Source organism: Aquarana catesbeiana, linkage group LG02 (assembly GCF_042186555.1).
Source record: "Aquarana catesbeiana isolate 2022-GZ linkage group LG02, ASM4218655v1, whole genome shotgun sequence".
Lineage (NCBI taxonomy): Eukaryota > Metazoa > Chordata > Amphibia > Anura > Ranidae > Aquarana > Aquarana catesbeiana.
The window spans coordinates 35,839,396-35,857,097 of record NC_133325.1 but is presented as its reverse complement, the minus strand read 5'-3'; the positions used below and the strand labels follow the sequence as shown (position 1 = coordinate 35,857,097).

At 44.5% G+C, this 17,702-nt stretch overlaps 1 protein-coding gene across 2 annotated transcripts in view; it reads right to left on the bottom strand.

Annotated features, from left to right (window-relative positions):
- CHRDL2 (chordin like 2) overlaps window positions 1-17,702 on the bottom strand; it is a 120,396-nt gene that overhangs the window by 36,472 nt on the left and 66,222 nt on the right. For both annotated transcript variants that reach the window (XR_012241447.1, XM_073612764.1), the window contains exons 3-6: window positions 13,060-13,150; window positions 12,099-12,235; window positions 5,819-5,912; window positions 2,611-2,660 (exon numbers count right to left, since the gene is read on the bottom strand). Coding sequence is in view for 1 of the 2 variants with exons in the window: in XM_073612764.1 (XP_073468865.1) it covers window positions 2,611-2,660; window positions 5,819-5,912; window positions 12,099-12,235; window positions 13,060-13,150 (372 nt within the window). In the remaining variant the exon portion in view is untranslated. The remainder of the gene's footprint in view (window positions 1-2,610; window positions 2,661-5,818; window positions 5,913-12,098; window positions 12,236-13,059; window positions 13,151-17,702) is intronic.

The following is a 17,702-nucleotide window of genomic DNA, read 5'->3' as shown; positions in this document are numbered from 1 at the left end:
AGTATATATCTCCTCTAATAGTATATACAGTATATCTCTCCTCTAATAGTATATACAGTATATCTCTCCTCTAATAGTATATACAGTATATCTCTCCTCTAATAGTATATACAGTATATCTCTCCTCTAATAGTATATACAGTATATCACCTCTAATAGTATATACAGTATATATCTCCTCTAATAGTATATACAATATATCTCTTCTAATAGTATATACAGTATATCTCTCCTCTAATAGTATATATGGTATATCTCCTCTAATAGTATATACAGTATATCTCTCCTCTAATAGTATATACAGTATCTCCTCTAATAGTATATACAGTATATAGTCTCTAATAGTATATACAGTATATCTCCTCTAATAGTATATACAGTATATATCTCCTCTAATAGTATATACAGTATATATCTCCTCTAATAGTGTATACAGTATATATCTCCTCTAATAGTGTATACAGTATATATCTCCTCTAATAGTGTATACAATATATCTCCTCTAATAGTATATACAATATATCTCCTCTAATAGTATATACAGTATATCTCTTCTGTCTGTTATTCTCAGAGTGGATTAGATATTTTGCTCTCTAATCATATAGTTGGTTATTTATATTTAGCACTGCATAGAGATATTTAAGAATAAATTGCCTTTTTTTTTTAAACTTTACATATTAACTAAATTATACACCACACTTTTTTTAGTGTTATTAACCGATTAATCGAAACAATAGATTGGCCAACTAATCAATTATGAAAATAATCATTAGTTGCGGCCCTAATTGAAATACTTAAATCTTCCGTGTGTGAGAGTTCCTCCAACAAGCCAGTAAAGGGATTTTCTGTGTATTATTTTCTGTCAGCCTAGGGAACGATAGAACTTTGTTTTGTAACTTGTATTGTATAAACCTTACAGGATGTGTAAAGAATCCTGCTGGGTTCCATAATAGATGTTGGCCTTTTTGGGATGTGATAATCTTCCTAAAAGCAGAAAGTGGATAAGTGGCTATCCTTGCAGTGCCGGGGTTGCAGGTATATATTTTCTGTAGGGACATGACCTGCTTTTTTGTTTTAGTTTTCCTACAACCTAAAAAATTCCTACTAGGTATGCATCAGCCCTGTAATATAATGGTGGTCACTGCATACATAGTGCTAGTATATAGTGGTGCTCCGTGCATACATAGCCCTAGTATATATATATATCAGTACTAAGTACAGACATAGCCCTAGTATATATCAGTACTGAGTACAGACATAGCCCTAGTATATATCAGTACTGAGTACAGACATAGCCCAAGTATATACTGGTACTCAGTGCATACATAGCCCTAATATATACTGGTACTCAGTGCATACATAGCCCTAATATATATCAGTACTCAGTACAGACATAGCCCTAGTATATATTGGTACTCAGTGCATACATAGCCCTAGTATATATATTGGTACTCAGTACAAACATAGCCTTAGAATATATGCGTACTCTGTACTGAGTACACATATATACTAGGGCTAAGATTGTACCGAGTACCAAATATATACTAGGGCTTTGTCTGTACCGAGTACACATATATACTAGGGCTATGTATGCACTGAGTACACATATATACTAGGGCTATGTATGCACTGGGTACACATATATACTAGGGCTATGTATGCACTGAGTACACATATATACTAGGGCTATGTATGCACTGAGTACACATATATACTAGGGCTATGTATGCACTGAGTACACATATATACTAGGGCTATGTATGCACTGGGTACACATATATACTAGGGCTATGTATGCACTGAGTACACATATATACTAGGGCTATGTATGCACTGGGTACACATATATACTAGGGCTATGTATGCACTGAGTACACATATATACTAGGGCTATGTATGCACTGAGTACACATATATACTAGGGCTATGTATGCACTGAGTACACATATATACTAGGGCTATGTATGCACGGAGTACACATATATACTAGGGTTATGTATGCACTGAGTACACATATATACTAGGGCTATGTATGCACGGAGTACACATATATACTAGGGTTATGTATGCACTGAGTACACATATATACTAGGGTTATGTATGCACTGAGTACACATATATACTAGGGCTATGTATGCACTGAGTACACATATATACTAGGGCTATGTATGCACTGAGTACACATATATACTAGGGCTATGTATGCACTGAGTACACATATATACTAGGGCTATGTATGCACTGAGTACACATATATACTAGGGCTATGTTTGCACTGATCTAGCCCTAGTATATATTGGTACTCAGTACAAACATGGACCATATATATATATATATATATATATATATATATATATATATATATATATATATATATATATATATATATATATATATATATATATATATATATATATATATATATATTTTTTTTTTTTTTTTTTTTTCCATCCAGCCTGCTGGTTGAACAAAAAACAAAACAAAATAGAAGATCTAACAGGGTATGGCCAGCTTTAATTAGGTAAAATTAGGTTAGCACTGACTGATGTACTGTTTGTGTTAAATAAACATGAACTATACTACAAAAAGAAAAAAATTAAATTTACGTACAACACCTCTGTTTAATGGCTCCTCTTCCCCCGATCGCTCAAATGACCCATCTGCAAGACACAGAATACACAAAAGGTGAGGGATCGAGGAGGCTGATGGGACAATTTGTGATGGTAATACAAAGAATAAATTGGTGAACGGGCTCAGTGAGACTCCTATCTGTGTGTGCCTCCTTGTTGGAGCATCCCTGATGAATGACTACCCAGAAGAGATCAATGAGGCACACTGATAGGTCCACCCTTTTCTTTCAGACCCCTTTCACAATGGAGGTGTTTTTCAGGCGCTTTAGCACTAAAAATAATGCCTGTAAAGAGCCTGAAAAATGCCTCAGCAAGGTCCATAAAGACATGGATGAGCGAGTTTGGGGTGGAGGAACTTGACTGGCCTGCACAGAGTCCTGACCTCAACCTGATAGAACACCTTTGGGATGAATTAGAGCGGAGACTGTGAACCAGGCCTTCTCATCCAACATCAGTGCTTGCCCTCACAAATGCACTTCTGGAAGAATGGTCAAACATTCCCATAGACACACTCCTAAACCTTGTGGACGGCCTTCCCTGAAGAGTTGAAGCTGTTATATCTGCAAAGGGTGGGCCAACTCAATATTGAACCCTACAGACTAAGACTGGGATGTCATTAAAGTTCATGTGTGTGTAAAGGCAGGTGTCCTAATACTTTTGGTAGTATAGTGTGTGTATATACAGTGGGAACAGAAAGTATTCAGACCCCCTTAAATTTTTCACTCTTTGTTATATTGCAGCCATTTGCTAAAATCATTTAAGTTCATTTTTTTCCTCATTAATGTACACACAGCACCCCATATTGACCCCATTTTGAGGCTCCATCCATTGCCCTCAGAACTACGAGGAGTAGAGTTGTCAGAGCAGCCAGATGACTGTTTGGAAAAAAAAAAAAAAAAGTATTTACTGCAAATTTTTCGTATTTACACCAAATTGGCACACTTATCAATATCATTATATGTGTGCCCGATGATTTAGGTTTACTGATACTTTAAAGTGTACATTTGTATGAAGTCCGCCCTACAGAACGCCCATACAGTGCCTTGAAAAAGTCTTCATACATCGTGAAATTTTCCACAGTTTGTCATGTTACAACCAAAAATGTAAATGTATTTTATTGGGATTTTATGTGATAGACCAACACAAAGTGGCACATAATTGTGAAGTGGAAGGAAAATGATAAATGGTTTTCAATTTGTTTTTACAAATAAATATGTGAAAAGTGGGGGGTACATTTGTATGGCGCCCCCCGGAGTCAATACTTTGTAGAACCTCCTTTCACTGCAATTACAGCTGCAAGTCTTTTTGGGGATGTCTCTACCAGCTTTGCACATCTAGAGAGGGACATTTTTGCCCATTCTTCTTTGCAGAATATCTCAAGCTCTGTCAGATTGGATGGAGAACGTCTGTGAACAGCAATTTTCAAGTCTTGTCACAGATTCTCAATAGGATTTAGGTCTGGACTGTGACTGGGCCATTCTAACACATGAATATGCTTTGATCTAAACCATTCCATTGTAGCTCTGGCTGTATGTTTAGGGTCGTTGTCCTGCTGGAAGGTGAACCTCCGCCCCAGTCTCAAGTCTTTTGCAGACTCTAACAGGTTTTCTTCTAAGATTGCTCTGTATTTGGCTCCATCCATCTTCACATCAACTCTGACCAGCTTCCCTGTCCCTGCTGAATAAAAGCATCCCCACAACATGATGCTGCCACCACCATGTTTCACGGTGGGGATGGTGTGTTCAGGGTGATGTGCAGTGTTAGTTTTCTGCCACACATAGCATTTTGCTTTTAGGCCAAAAAGTTCAATTTTGGTCTCATCTGACCAGAGCACCTTCTTCCACATGTTTTCTGTGTCCTCCACATGGCTTCTCACAAACTGCAAACAGGACTTCTTATGGCTTTCTTCCAACAATGTCTTTCTTCTTGTCACTCTTCCATAAAGGTCGGATTTGTGGAGAACACGACTAATAGTTGTCCTGTGGACAGATTCTCCCACCTGAGCTGTGGATCTCTGCAGCTCCTCCAGAGTTACCATGGACCTCTTGGCTCTTCTCTGATTAATGTTCTCCTTGCCTGGCCTGTCAGTTTAGGTGGACGGCCATGTCTTGGTAGGTTTGCAGTTGTGCCATACTCTTTCCATTTTCAGATGATGGATTGAACAGAGCTCTGTGAGATGTTCAAAGCTTGGGATATTTTTTTTAAACCTAACCCTGCTTTAAACTTCTCCACAACTTTATCCCTGAACTGTCTGGTGTGTTCCTTGGCCTTCATGATGCTGTTTGATCACTAAGGTTCTCTAACAAATCTCTGAGGGCTTCACAGAACAGCTGTATTTATACTGAGAATAAATTACTCATAGGTGGACTCTATTTACTAATTAGGTGACTTCTGACGGTAATTGGTTTCACTAGATTTTAGTTAGGGGGTATCAGAGTAAAGGGGGCTGAATATAAATCCCCCCCCCCCCCCCCCACTTTTCACATATTTATTTGTAAAAAAAATGTTGAAAACCATTTATCATTTTCCTTCCACTTCACAATTATGTGCCACTTTGTGTTGGTCTATCACAAAAAATCCCAATAAAACACATTTACGTTTTTGGATGTAACATGACAAAATGTGGAAAATTTCAAGGGGTATGAATACTTTTTCAAGGCATCGTATGTGATGCTGAGCCTCCACAATTGAGAAAACTAAAAAACGGGTGTGCCAGGGACAGGCTGGGAAGGAAAGGGCTTAGATGACAAGGGATGTCCTCCTGCCAGGAAATGAGGCGGAGCTCTATCTACGACTTGCTGCAGCTTCTAATGCACATTGTGAGAAGCTCACAGTGTGCAGTGATATCAGAGTAAGCCGTTTCAGTCCAGGGGAGGAGATGGTACAACTGTGCACGACTGAAGGGAAAGGCTGCATTTTTAATACGGCTACTACCCTGTTTCCCCAAAAATAAGACCTAGTGTGACTGCCAGTGATGGCTGCAATATAAGCCTTAACCCCCAATAAGCCCTACCCTGTTTCCCCGAAAATAAGACCTACAAGGACTTTAACTAGGGCTTATTTGGGGGGGTAGGGCTTATATTGCAGCCATCACCGACAATCAGGCTAGGTCTTATTTTCGGGGAAACAGGGTAAAGCAAAAATAAAAAAGTAGGAAGAGATTGATGGTTTGTTATGTAGCTACTTACCTCGGCACCCCGGGCAGCAGGAGTCTGGTACAGTCATCGGGGAGGAACATACCAGCTCTGGACAGGTCACCAGACCACAGTATATCTGTCCATCCTACAATACAAGAACAACACCGGTGATATAAGACACACAGTCTGCAATCACTAAGTTATTATTATTATTAGGATGTACAATAATAATAATAATAAATGCAAAATTAAAAAAATAAAAACAAAAAAAATCTGTAGGGGGGAAAAATTAGTAGTAATAATAATAATAATAATAAAAAAATAAATAAAAAGAAGTACAATAATAAAAAAAAAACGCAAAATTATTTTTTTTTAAAAGCTAAAAAAATTAAAATGTAGGGAAAACAAATAGTAATAATAATAATAATAATAATAATAATAATAATAATAATGGAAAATTTAATTAAAGCCTTTACGAGCTACCTGGTGAGTTGAATGGATTCAGGAGATCTGGACCTACCTGTATATGGTTTTGCCCTGGAGAGGCTTACAAGCGCTGTTTGAGCAGATGCCCACTAGGGGGGGTGCACGAGTGGCGGTGGCACAACATTTTTTTGACGCACTAATAGAGGAATAGAATCTAGGAGGACTTTTTTTCTCTTTATTTTCGTCAATTTTTTTGGATTGGGGTTCATTGGATGGGGTCACGCCCTATAAGGAATATTTGAACTGCACAACAGAGGACTTTATTTAACCCCTTCATGCCGACCGTACGTAAATATGCGGCCTTATAGGGGTTGCACCGGGGTGACGCATGCCCCGGTACGTTTTTTTTTTTTTAGAGCCAACGATCAGCTTTCTTAGGATAACAACCGGTGCGGTTAAAAGCTCAGCTGTTATCCCAAGAAGCGAGAGGGGGACGTCCTCCCCCCTTCTGCGGCTCGCCCCGGGCTCTCCTGTCCCACCGGGAGGCCCGAGCGACCAGCCGGCACGTCCGCCGGCTGGCCGGAGACCAAAACGAAGCCGGAATCGGCTTCGATCGGGTCTTGGATTTAGTAACTCGGAAGCAATAAAGGCGCCAAATTTTAGGAAAATGTCAGTATTCAAAACTGACAAACTTGGCATTTTTAATGCTTTTACATGCAAAGGAGGGATTTGGGGTCTTATAGATCCCTCCATAACATGTTTACATGCCTTGTGACAGCAATAAAAATTTTATCAGAATTTTTTTTAAAGAGACAGTGTAAAAAAAAAAACAAAAAAAAAAAAAACAAGAAAATTAAATTTAAAGCGCCATGTCCCTCTGTGCTCGCACGCAGAAGCGAACGCATACGTAAGTCCCTCCAACAAATGTAAACAGTGTTCAAACCACACATGTGAGGTATCGCCGTGATCGTTAGAGCGAGAGCAATGATTCTAGCACTAGACCCCCTCTGTAACTCTAAACTGGTAAACTGTAGGAATTTTTAAAGCGTCGCCTGTGGAGATTTTTTAAGTAATGAAGTTTGTCGCCATTCCACGAGTGTACGCAATTTCAAAGCGTGACATGTTAGGTATCCATTTACTCGGTGTAACATCATCTTTCACATTATACAAAATAAATTGGGCTAACTTTACTGTTTTTTTTTTTTGTAAATTAATGAATGCGCCTTTTCCAAACAAATTTGGGCCCAATTTGGACATTTTCACTTAGGGGTGTACTCACTTTTGTTGCCAGCGGTTTAGACATTAATGGCTGTGTGTTGAGTTATTTTGAGGGGACAGCAAATTTACACTGTTATACAAGCTGTACACTCACTACTTTACATTGTAGCAAAGTGTCATTTCTTCAGTGTTGTCACATCAAAAGATAGAAGAAAATATTTACAGAAATGTGAGGGGTGTACTCACTTTTGTGAGATACAGTATCCATCTATCTATGATTTTATATATATATATATATATATACATACACACATACACACATATATATATATATATATATATATATATATATATATATATATATATATATATAGTTTGGGGGTTCCAAGTAATTTTCTAGCAAAAAAATACGGATTTCAAGAAATGTCAGAAAAAGGCTTAGGCATGAAAGGGTTAAGCACCACCGACTGCACGCTATTGTGTGTTTTTTTTTGTTTATATTACTATAGTTGTCTTTTATTGAATTTGGTTTATATATTTAGCAACACTTTTGATTGGCAAGCACAGTGCGGCACTTATTTTGATTTGTTTTGTAATGATGATAATAATAATAATAATAATAATAATAATAATTATTATTATTATTATTATTATTATTGTTTGTGTTCTTGAATGTTAATTGGAAAAAAAAAACTTTTCAATAAAAATTATTTGTACTAAATGCAAAATTATAATAATTAAAAACGAAAAAATAAAAAAGCTGAACAAATTTTTAAAAATTAAAAAAACAAAAACAAAATAATAATCATCATCATCATCATCATCAAATAAAACAGAATAGGGTGAATAATAATAAATGCTAAAACAAACAAACAAAAAAAAAAAAAGATTTAAAAAAAATGTAGAAAAAAAAATAGTAAATACAAAATAATAATAAAAGACAATATTAATGCAAAACACAAATCCAAGGAAAAAAACAGCTCCCATGAATGTATAATTTATATATTCAGCTGCTTGCATGGAGTTCAGCTTTAAAGTTACAAAAAATAAAAAGTAAAAAATAAAAGCACAGATGGGAAAAGTTTTGATCATTAAAACTATATGAAGCGGAACGCCAGCAATACGTGCGCAAACACAGATCACAGTCCATGCTCTATGAGCATTTTTACCAGAAATGGTAGAAAATAGAGAGGGAGAGAATAATCGATCCGATTCATCTGTATAAAAGGCCCATTTGTTCCCGTCTCCAGCCAGCCCAACACTCGCTGACCGCTGAGGCTGCCCCTCGCCCATGGACCTGTAACCCAATCCTTCCTGAATGTCATGACCTGGCCACCTTGGTGCGGAGATCGGCGTTCCTCTATACAGGAGATCGCATTTCTCCCCTCCCTCTCATCAACTGGAAAAAACTCAAAAATCGCCCAGAACGGCGAGCAGAGCCTTGTAAAGGGTCATAAAGGGCGAGCGCGGACTTTCCGGGAACACACCGGCCCAGGCTGCTACTTGGAAATCACAGAGTCCGGGTTATCCAAATATTGTGGCTCAGCCACGGCTGGAATCACAGGGTGCCTTCACAATGACCACAACCCCCCCCCCGAGCCCCCCACAGGCCCCCCTACTTAAAGACCCCCTCCTCCCCCACACTGCAAGTGTTCAATAGGCATTGGACTGAGCTGCAATCATCCCATTCCACCATACTGTGCAACCCGTCACCCAAACCTTCTTCTCCAAGGTGGTCACATGTCACTCACACTGTGATGTCATCACATGCAATGCAGGACCAGTAATCCTGCATTTTATGCCAGAATGGTGAGGACCCGCCCACAACCCAGAATATTGGAGAGTGTACCAGGTCCTGCTCAGCAGCACCATGTCCCTGTCACTATTCTCTCTGATCACTTCTTATAAATACCATCCACTGCTCAGCAGCACCATGTCCCTGTCACCAATTTGTCTGATCTCTTCCTATACACACCACCCACTGCTCAACAGTACCATGTCCCTGTCACTATTCTCTCTGATCACTTCTTATAAATACCATCCACTGCTCAGCAGTACCATGTCCCTGTCACCATTTTGTCTGATCTCTTCCTATACATACCACCCACTGCTCAGCAGCACCATGTCCCTGTCACCATTCTCTGATTCCTTCACTTACATATGTACCACCTTCTACTCAGCAGTGTGGTGTCCCTATCACTATTCTCTCTGATCCCCTTCATAAACATATGTACCATTCCCTTCTCATCAGCACCGTGTCCCTGTCACTATTGTCTCTGATGATTTCCAATACACACAATTCACTGCTCAGCAGCACCATGTCCCTGTCACTATTCTTTCTGATCTCTTCCTATACACACCATCCACTGCTCGGCAGCACCATGTCCCTGTCACTATTCTCTCTGATCTCTTCCTATACACACCATCCACTGCTCAGCAGCACCATGTCCCTGTCACTATTCTCTCTGATCTCTTCCTATACACACTATCCACTGCTCAGGAGCACCATGTCCCTGTCACTATTGTCTCTGATGATTTCCAATACACACAATTCACTGCTCAGCAGCACCATGTCCCTGTCACTATTCTTTCTGATCTCTTCCTATACACACCATCCACTGCTCGGCAGCACCATGTCCCTGTCACTATTCTCTCTGATCTCTTCCTATACACACCATCCACTGCTCGGCAGCACCATGTCCCTGTCACTATTCTCTCTGATCTCTTCCTATACACACTATCCACTGCTCAGGAGCACCATGTCCCTGTCACTATTGTCTCTGATGATTTCCAATACACACAATTCACTGCTCAGCAGCACCATGTCCCTGTCACTATTCTCTCTGATCTCTTACTATACACACACATTCCCCTGCTCAGCAGCACCATGTCCCTGTCACTATTCATTCTGATCACTTCCTATACATATGTACAATCCACTGCTCAGCAGTACCAGTGTTTTGTTGCAGTATTCCCCATATTTTCATGTCCGGACAGGAAGTGAAGGAAAATCTCCCCAATGTGGGTACAGAGCTCTATCCCTTCCTCGCTTCAAATGGCAGCATTGGAGGAACTTTTATAACACGACCAAAAGGACAGAGTTAGAGCAAAGACAGTGGAGGGAAAGAAAAGGTGAGGAGAGGGGAAGGAGAGGGTGAGGAGAGGGGAAGGAGAGGGTGAGGAGAGGGGAAGGAGAGGGGAAGGAGAGAGTGAGGAGAGGGGGAGGAGAGAGTGAGGAGAGGGTGATGAGAGGGGGAGGAGAGAGTGAGGAGAGGGGAATGAGAGGGGGAGGAGAAGGGAAGGAGAGGGGAAGGAGAGGGGGAGGAGGAGAGGGTGAGGAGAGGGGGAGGAGGAGAGGGTGAGGAGAGGGGGAGGAGAGGGTGAGGAGAGAGGGAGGAGAGAGGGAGGAGAGGGTGAGGAGAGGGGAAGGAGAGGGTGAGGAGAGGGGAAGGAGAGGGTGAGGAGAGAGGGAGGAGAGAGGGAGGAGAGGGTGAGGAGAGGGGAAGGAGAGGGTGAGGAGAGGGGAAGGAGAGGGTGAGGAGAGGGGAAGGAGAGGGTGAGGAGAGGGTGAGGAGAGAGGGAGGAGAGGGTGAGGAGAGAGGGAGGAGAGGGGATGGAGGAGAGGGTGAGGAGAGAGGGAGGAGAGAGGGTAAGGAGGAGAGGGTGAGGAGAGGGGAAGGAGAGGGGAAGGAGGAGAGGGTGAAGAGAGGGGAAGGAGGAGAGGGTGAAGAGAGGGGAAGGAGGAGAGGGTGAAGAGAGGGGAAGGAGAGGGGGAGGAGAGGGGGAGGAGAGGGGAAAGAGAGAGTGAGGAGAGAGTGAGGTGAGGGAGGAGAGGGGAAGGAGAGGGGGAGGAGAGGGCAAGGAGGAGAGGGAGGAGAGGGTGAGGAGAGGGTGAGGAGAGGGGGAGGGGAGAGAGGGAGGAGAGGGTGAGGAGAGAGGGAGGAGAGAGGGAGGAGAGAGGGAGGAGAGAGGGAGGAGAGGGGATGGAGGAGAGAGGGAGGAAAGAGGGAGGAGAGGGGATGGAGGAGAGGGTGAGGAGAGGGGATGGAGGAGAGGGTGAGGAGAGAGGGAGGAGAGGGGGAGGAGAGGGGGAGGAGAGAGGGAGGAGAGGGTGAGGAGAGGGGGAGGAGAGAGGGAGGAGAGGGGGAGGAGAGAGGGAGGAGAGGGGATGGAGGAGAGGGTGAGGAGAGGGGATGGAGGAGAGGGTGAGGAGAGGGGGAGGAGAGAGGGAGGAGAGGGTGAGGAGAGGGTGAGGAGAGAGGGAGGAGAGGGTGAGGAGAGGGGGAGGAGAGAGGGAGGAGAGGGTGAGGAGAGGGGGAGGAGAGAGGGAGGAGAGGGTGAGGAGAGGGGGAGGAGAGGGGGAGGAGAGGGGGAGGAGAGAGGGAGGAGAGGGTAAGGAGGGGGAGGAGAGGGTGAGGAGAGGGGAAGGAAAGGGGAAGGAGAGGGTGAGGAGAGGGTGAGGAGAGGGGAAGGAGGAGAGGGTGAAGAGAGGGGAAGTAGAGGGGGAGGAGATGGGAAGGAGAGAGGGAGGAGAGGGTGAGGAGAGGGGAAGGAGGAGAGGGTGAGGAGAGGGTGAGGAGAGAGGAAGGAGAGGGGGAGGAGAGGGGGAGGAGAGAGGGAGGAGAGAGGGAGGAGAGGGGAAGGAGAGAGGGAGGAGAGGGGAAGGAGAGGGTGAGGGGTCACATACCGAACAGCTGCACTGCACACACTGGTTGGACTGTCGCGATGGGAAGAGCTCGTGGGTGGTAAACATCTCTCCTTGCTGGTAGGTCGTCCCGTTATGCTGGCACACTTTGGGCGGAGCTCGCAGCCCGGAGGGTGTCTCTGCAGAAAGAGGGCACATCATTGTCTGGGGAAAGCGGAGATACAGACAAAACTTTTCTTTTCTTCTTTTTTTTAATGAATTGCAAAAGGGTTAATGGGAAACAATCTGGCCCATTCATATAGCTCAGCAACTCGGAGACTGGGCCGCAGGGTAGTATTCCAACATAACGACCCCAAACACACCTCCAAGACAACCACTGCCTTGCTAAAGAAGCTGAGGGTAAAGGTAATGGACTGGCCAAGCATGTCTCCAGACCTAAACCCTATTAAGCATCTGTGGGGCATCCTGAAACGGAAGGTGGAGGAGCGCAAGGTCTCAAACATCCACCAGCTCTGTGATGTCGTCATGGAGGAGTGGAAGAGGACTCCAGGGGCAACCTATGAAGCTCTGGTGAACTCCATGCCCAAGAGGGTTAAGGCAGTGCTGGAAAACAATGGTGGCCACACAAAATATTGACACTTTGGGCCCAATTTGGACATTTTCACTTAGGGGTGCACTCACTTTTGTTGCCAGCGGATTAGACATTAATGGCTGTGTGTTGAGTTATTTTGAGAGGACAGCAAATTTACACTGTTATACAAGCTGTACACTCACTACTTTACATTGTAGCAAAGTGTCATTTCTTCAGTGTTGCCACATGAAAAGATAGAATAAAATAGTTACAAAAATGTGAGGGGTGTACTCACTTATGTGAGATATTGTATCTATGTATGATTTTATTTTAAATAAATATATATATATTTATCACACACACACACACACACATATAGTTCAATGTATTTATATCAGACGTCCCCTCCACACTCTCTCTGAGGCCACTTACCTACACATCTTGGGCAGCACTGCTGCGGGTCAGTGACGGTGTGGATACATTGCAGGACCGGACACTTTATCTTGTAGCAGGAGACTCCGCTCTAAAATAAAAACACAACGTTTGAGATGAATTGGAATGTTTAGCTTTTCCTAATAAGATGGAGAGCACTTGTTATAAGACAATAAGATGGAGAGCACTTGTTATAAGACAATAAGATGGAGAGCACTTGTTATAAGACAATAAGATGGAGAGCACTTGTTATAAGACAATAAGATGGAGAGCACTTGTTATAAGACAATAAGATGGAGAGCACTTGTTGCCATTCATGAAGAGCCTCGGGTTATTTCGGATGACAAATGTCTGAATATTGACGGAATGAGATCAGTCCAGGCAGCCCTTGTATTTACTAAGAAGTCTTACCAGTGTCCTTTATCTTCAGCAGGCTGGCTGAGCACTTTCCCTTATCTAGCTCCCAGTGCCTGAAACATGTTAGACTTGTGAAGAAGGTCCTACAGAATGATTACAGCTCCTAAATCATCATTGCTCCTTTTAGCTGGGGAAGCAAGAATTAAATATTGGGTACTTCTGGGTATGGGGAGCGTGTGACGCGCAAGCCCTCATCACATGTGACAGAGCCGCTGATTGGCCACAGAGGCACCCAGTGCTGTCACATGGGGGTAGGGAGAACGTCTATATGCTTAATCCATCAGGTGAAGGGGGTCTGTGATGTGAAGGGGGACTGTGATGTGAAGGGGGACTGTGATGTGAAGGGGGACTGTGATGTGAAGGGGGACTGTGATGTGAAGGGGGAATGTAATGTAAAGGGGGACTGTGATTTAAAGGGGTAATGTAATGTGAAGGGGGACTGTGATGTAAAGGGGGACTGTGATGTGAAGGGGGACTGTGATGTGAAGGGGGACTGTGATGTGAAGGGGGACTGTGATGTGAAGGGGGACTGTAATGTAAAGGGGGACTGTGATTTAAAGGGGTAATGTAATGTGAAGGGGGAATGTAATGTAAAGGGGGACTGTGATTTAAAGGGGTAATGTAATGTGAAGGGGGACTGTGATGTGAATGGGATCTGCAATATAAAGGGGGACTGTGGACACTGATGTAAATGGGAAGCTGTGATGAGAAGGGGGGCTGAGGACAGTGATGTACAGGGGGGGATTGTGATGAAAAAGGGGGCTGCGATGTGTTATAGTGTAAACATAAGATTACGACCTTTGCCAGAAGTAAATTTTACAAAAATGGACCCACGTAAATTTTAATTCAAGACCCCTGTGCTAGACCATCTAAAAAACTCCCCTCCCCCTAGATCAGTGATGGAGAACCTTGGCATCCCAGATGTTTTGGAACTACATTTCCCATGATGCTTATGTACTCTGCAGTGTAGTTGAGCATCATGGGAAATGTAATTCCAAAACATCTGCGGTGCCAAGGTTCGCCATCACTGCCCTAGACTGCTGTCCAAAGGTGCCCCCTGTGCTCCTTCATCCAGAGCGGGGCGCTGTAATACAGGAGGTGTGTTACTGGCCAGATCACCAAGTGAAAACAGAGGGGAAAAAGCCTAGAAAAAAAAAGAAAACGATTGCAGCCGCCACATCTATTAATTGGTAAGCTGCAATATATGACATTTTTGGTTTTGGGTTTAATAGCGCTTTCAATTGGCCTGCATGGGCAAAGCATCGCTTCACTTTAAATATGAAATTATTGCTGTCAGAATAAAATTGCAATATTATGTTCACATTTGCTGCTAGAGGTAGCTTCACTTTATTTTTGATTTTGCTCCTAAGCGCTTATTTATAGCAGTGTGTAAAATAGAACTAGGAATGCGATCTGTGCCAACACAAACCTGGCACACGCTATACACCGGCCCCAGCAGAAGTGCCCGGCAAATACGGCTAAGAGTCAGAAAAGGTGTCACAAAAATGTTACCAATGTGCAGCAACCAGTGCCAGGGTCCCTGAGCATCACATGCCCGGCGGTGTGAGGGCACACCTATAGCCGGACTCCGCTGTGTGTGATGGCTGTGTGTATACAGGGCGCCATCTCTGAGTAGCATGCGGCTGGATTTTAGGGGCTTTAACCAGTTCTCCCCTTGTACCCCCTTCAGCTCCTTGTATGGACCGAGCAGTTATTTCATTTCTGCTATGGACCTGTTTGTTCTGGAATAGCTTTGTCTTTATTAAAGTTGAATTCAAGGCTAAATCTAACTGGTCCTAAATTGTTCCCCAACACTTACTGTACCCACTCCGGTCCGGTCATGTGATCCCATATGTCAGCCAGCGGCGGTTGCAGGGGAGAGGAGAACGTGCCGACAACGGACGGGCCATAGGAGCCTATTGGTGACGTCACCATGGCAGGCTTTGCCATCCATTGTCAATGCTCCCTTCTAACACCCACCCACTCCGGTCCGGTCATGTGATCCCCTGTGTCAGCTAGCAGCAGTTGCAGGGGAGAGGAGAGCATGCCCACAGAAGATGGGCAGTATGAGCCTAAGGGTGATGCCACCACGCCAGGCTTTGCCATCCTCTGTCAGTGCTCCCTCCTAACATCCACCCACTCTGGTCCGGTCATGTGATCCCCTGTGTCAGCTAGCAGCAGTTGCAGGGGAGAGGAGAGCATGCCCACAGAAGATGGGCAGTATGAGCCTAAGGGTGATGCCACCACGCCAGGCTTTGCCATCCTCTGTCAGTGCTCCCTCCTAACATCCACCCACTCTGGTCCGGTCATGTGATCCCCTGTGTCAGCTAGCAGCAGTTGCAGGGGAGAGGAGAGCATGCCCACAGAAGATGGGCAATATGAGCCTAAGGGTGATGCCACCACGCCAGGCTTTACCATCCATTGTTAGGAGCAGGGAGGGAGCACTGACAATCGATGGTAAAGCCTGGCATGGTGCTGTCACCCATAGGCTCCTATGGCCCATCCGTTGTTGGTGCACCCTCTCCTGCAACAGCCAATGGTTGACACCGGATTACATGACCAGACCGGAGTGGGTAGGTGCTAGGAGCTGGGAGGGGGAGGGAGAATAGCTTTGTCATTATTAAAGTTGAATTCAAGGCCAAATCGAACTGGTTCTAAATTGTTCCCCAACACTTACTGTACCCATTCCGGTCCAGTCATATGATCCCATGTGTCAGCCAGCCGTGGTTGCAGGGGAGAGGAGGGCGAGCGGATGGGCCAGAGGAGCCTATGGGGGACGTCACCAAGTCAGGTAATTTTTTTCCTTCACTGATGTGCGCTGATGAGACTGCACTGGAGGGAACTGATTAGGCGGCACTGGTGGGCACCAATGAGGAAGCACTGATAGGCAGCACTGGCGGGCACTGATAGGCAGCAATGATGGGCACTCATGAGGCTGAACCGATGAGGAGGCACTGATAGGTGGCACCGATAGGCAGCACTACTGATAGGCAGCAATGAGAGGCGGCACCGATGGGCACTCATGGGGCTGCACCGATAGGCAGCACTACTGATAGGCGGCAATGATAGGCACGGATTAGCCTGCACTGATAGGCGGCACTGATGGGCACTCATGAGGCTGCACTGATAGGTCGTACCGATGTGCACCAATAGGCAGCACTACTGATAGGCGGCAATGATAGGCATTACTGATGGGCACTGATTAGCCTGCACTGATAGGTGGCACCGATGGGCACTGTTAGGCAGCACTACTAATAGGCATTACTGATGGGCACTCATGGGGCTGCACTGATAGGTAGCACTGATAGGTGGCACCGATGGGCACTGATAGGCAGCAATGATAGGCATTACTAATAGGCACTGATGAGCTTGCACTGATAGGCAGCACTGGTGGGTACTCATGGGGCTGCACTGATAAGTAGCACTGATGAGGAGGCACTGATAGGTGGCACCGATGGGCACTGATAGGCAGCACTACTAATAGGCGGCAATGATAGGCATTACTAATAGGCACCGACTAGCCTGAACTGATAGGCGGCACTGATGGGCATTTATGAGGAGGCACTGATAGGTAGCACCGATGGGCACTGATAGGCAGCACTACTAATAGGCGGCAATGATAGGCATTACTGATGGACACTGATTAGCCTGCACTGATAGGCGGCACTGATGGGCACTCATGAGGCTGCACTGATAGGTAGCACTGATAAGGAGGCACTGATAGGTGGCACCGATGGGAACTGATAGGCAGCACTACTGATAGGCATTACTGATGGGCACTGATAGGCAGCACTACTGATAGGCAGCAATGAGAGGCGGCACTGATGGGCACATATGAGGCTGCAGTGATAAGGAGGCACTGATAGGTGGCACCGATGGGCACTGATAGGCAGCACTACTGATAGGCATTACTGATGGGCACTCATGGGGCTGCACTGATAGGTAGCACTGATAGGTGGCACCGATGGGCACTGATAGGCAGCAATGATAGGCATTACTAATAGGCACTGATGAGCTTGCACTGATAGGCAGCACTGGTGGGTACTGATGAGGCGGCACTGGTGAGGAGGCACTGACAGGCACTGATAAGTGGCAATGATCGGCACTGACAGGCAGCACTGGTGAGCAATGGTTGACTTTAAAGGCTATTTTATGCGGTATTTGCTGCAAAAACCACATAAAGCGATAGTGAATTGACAGTTTCAGGATCACATGCGGTATTTGGA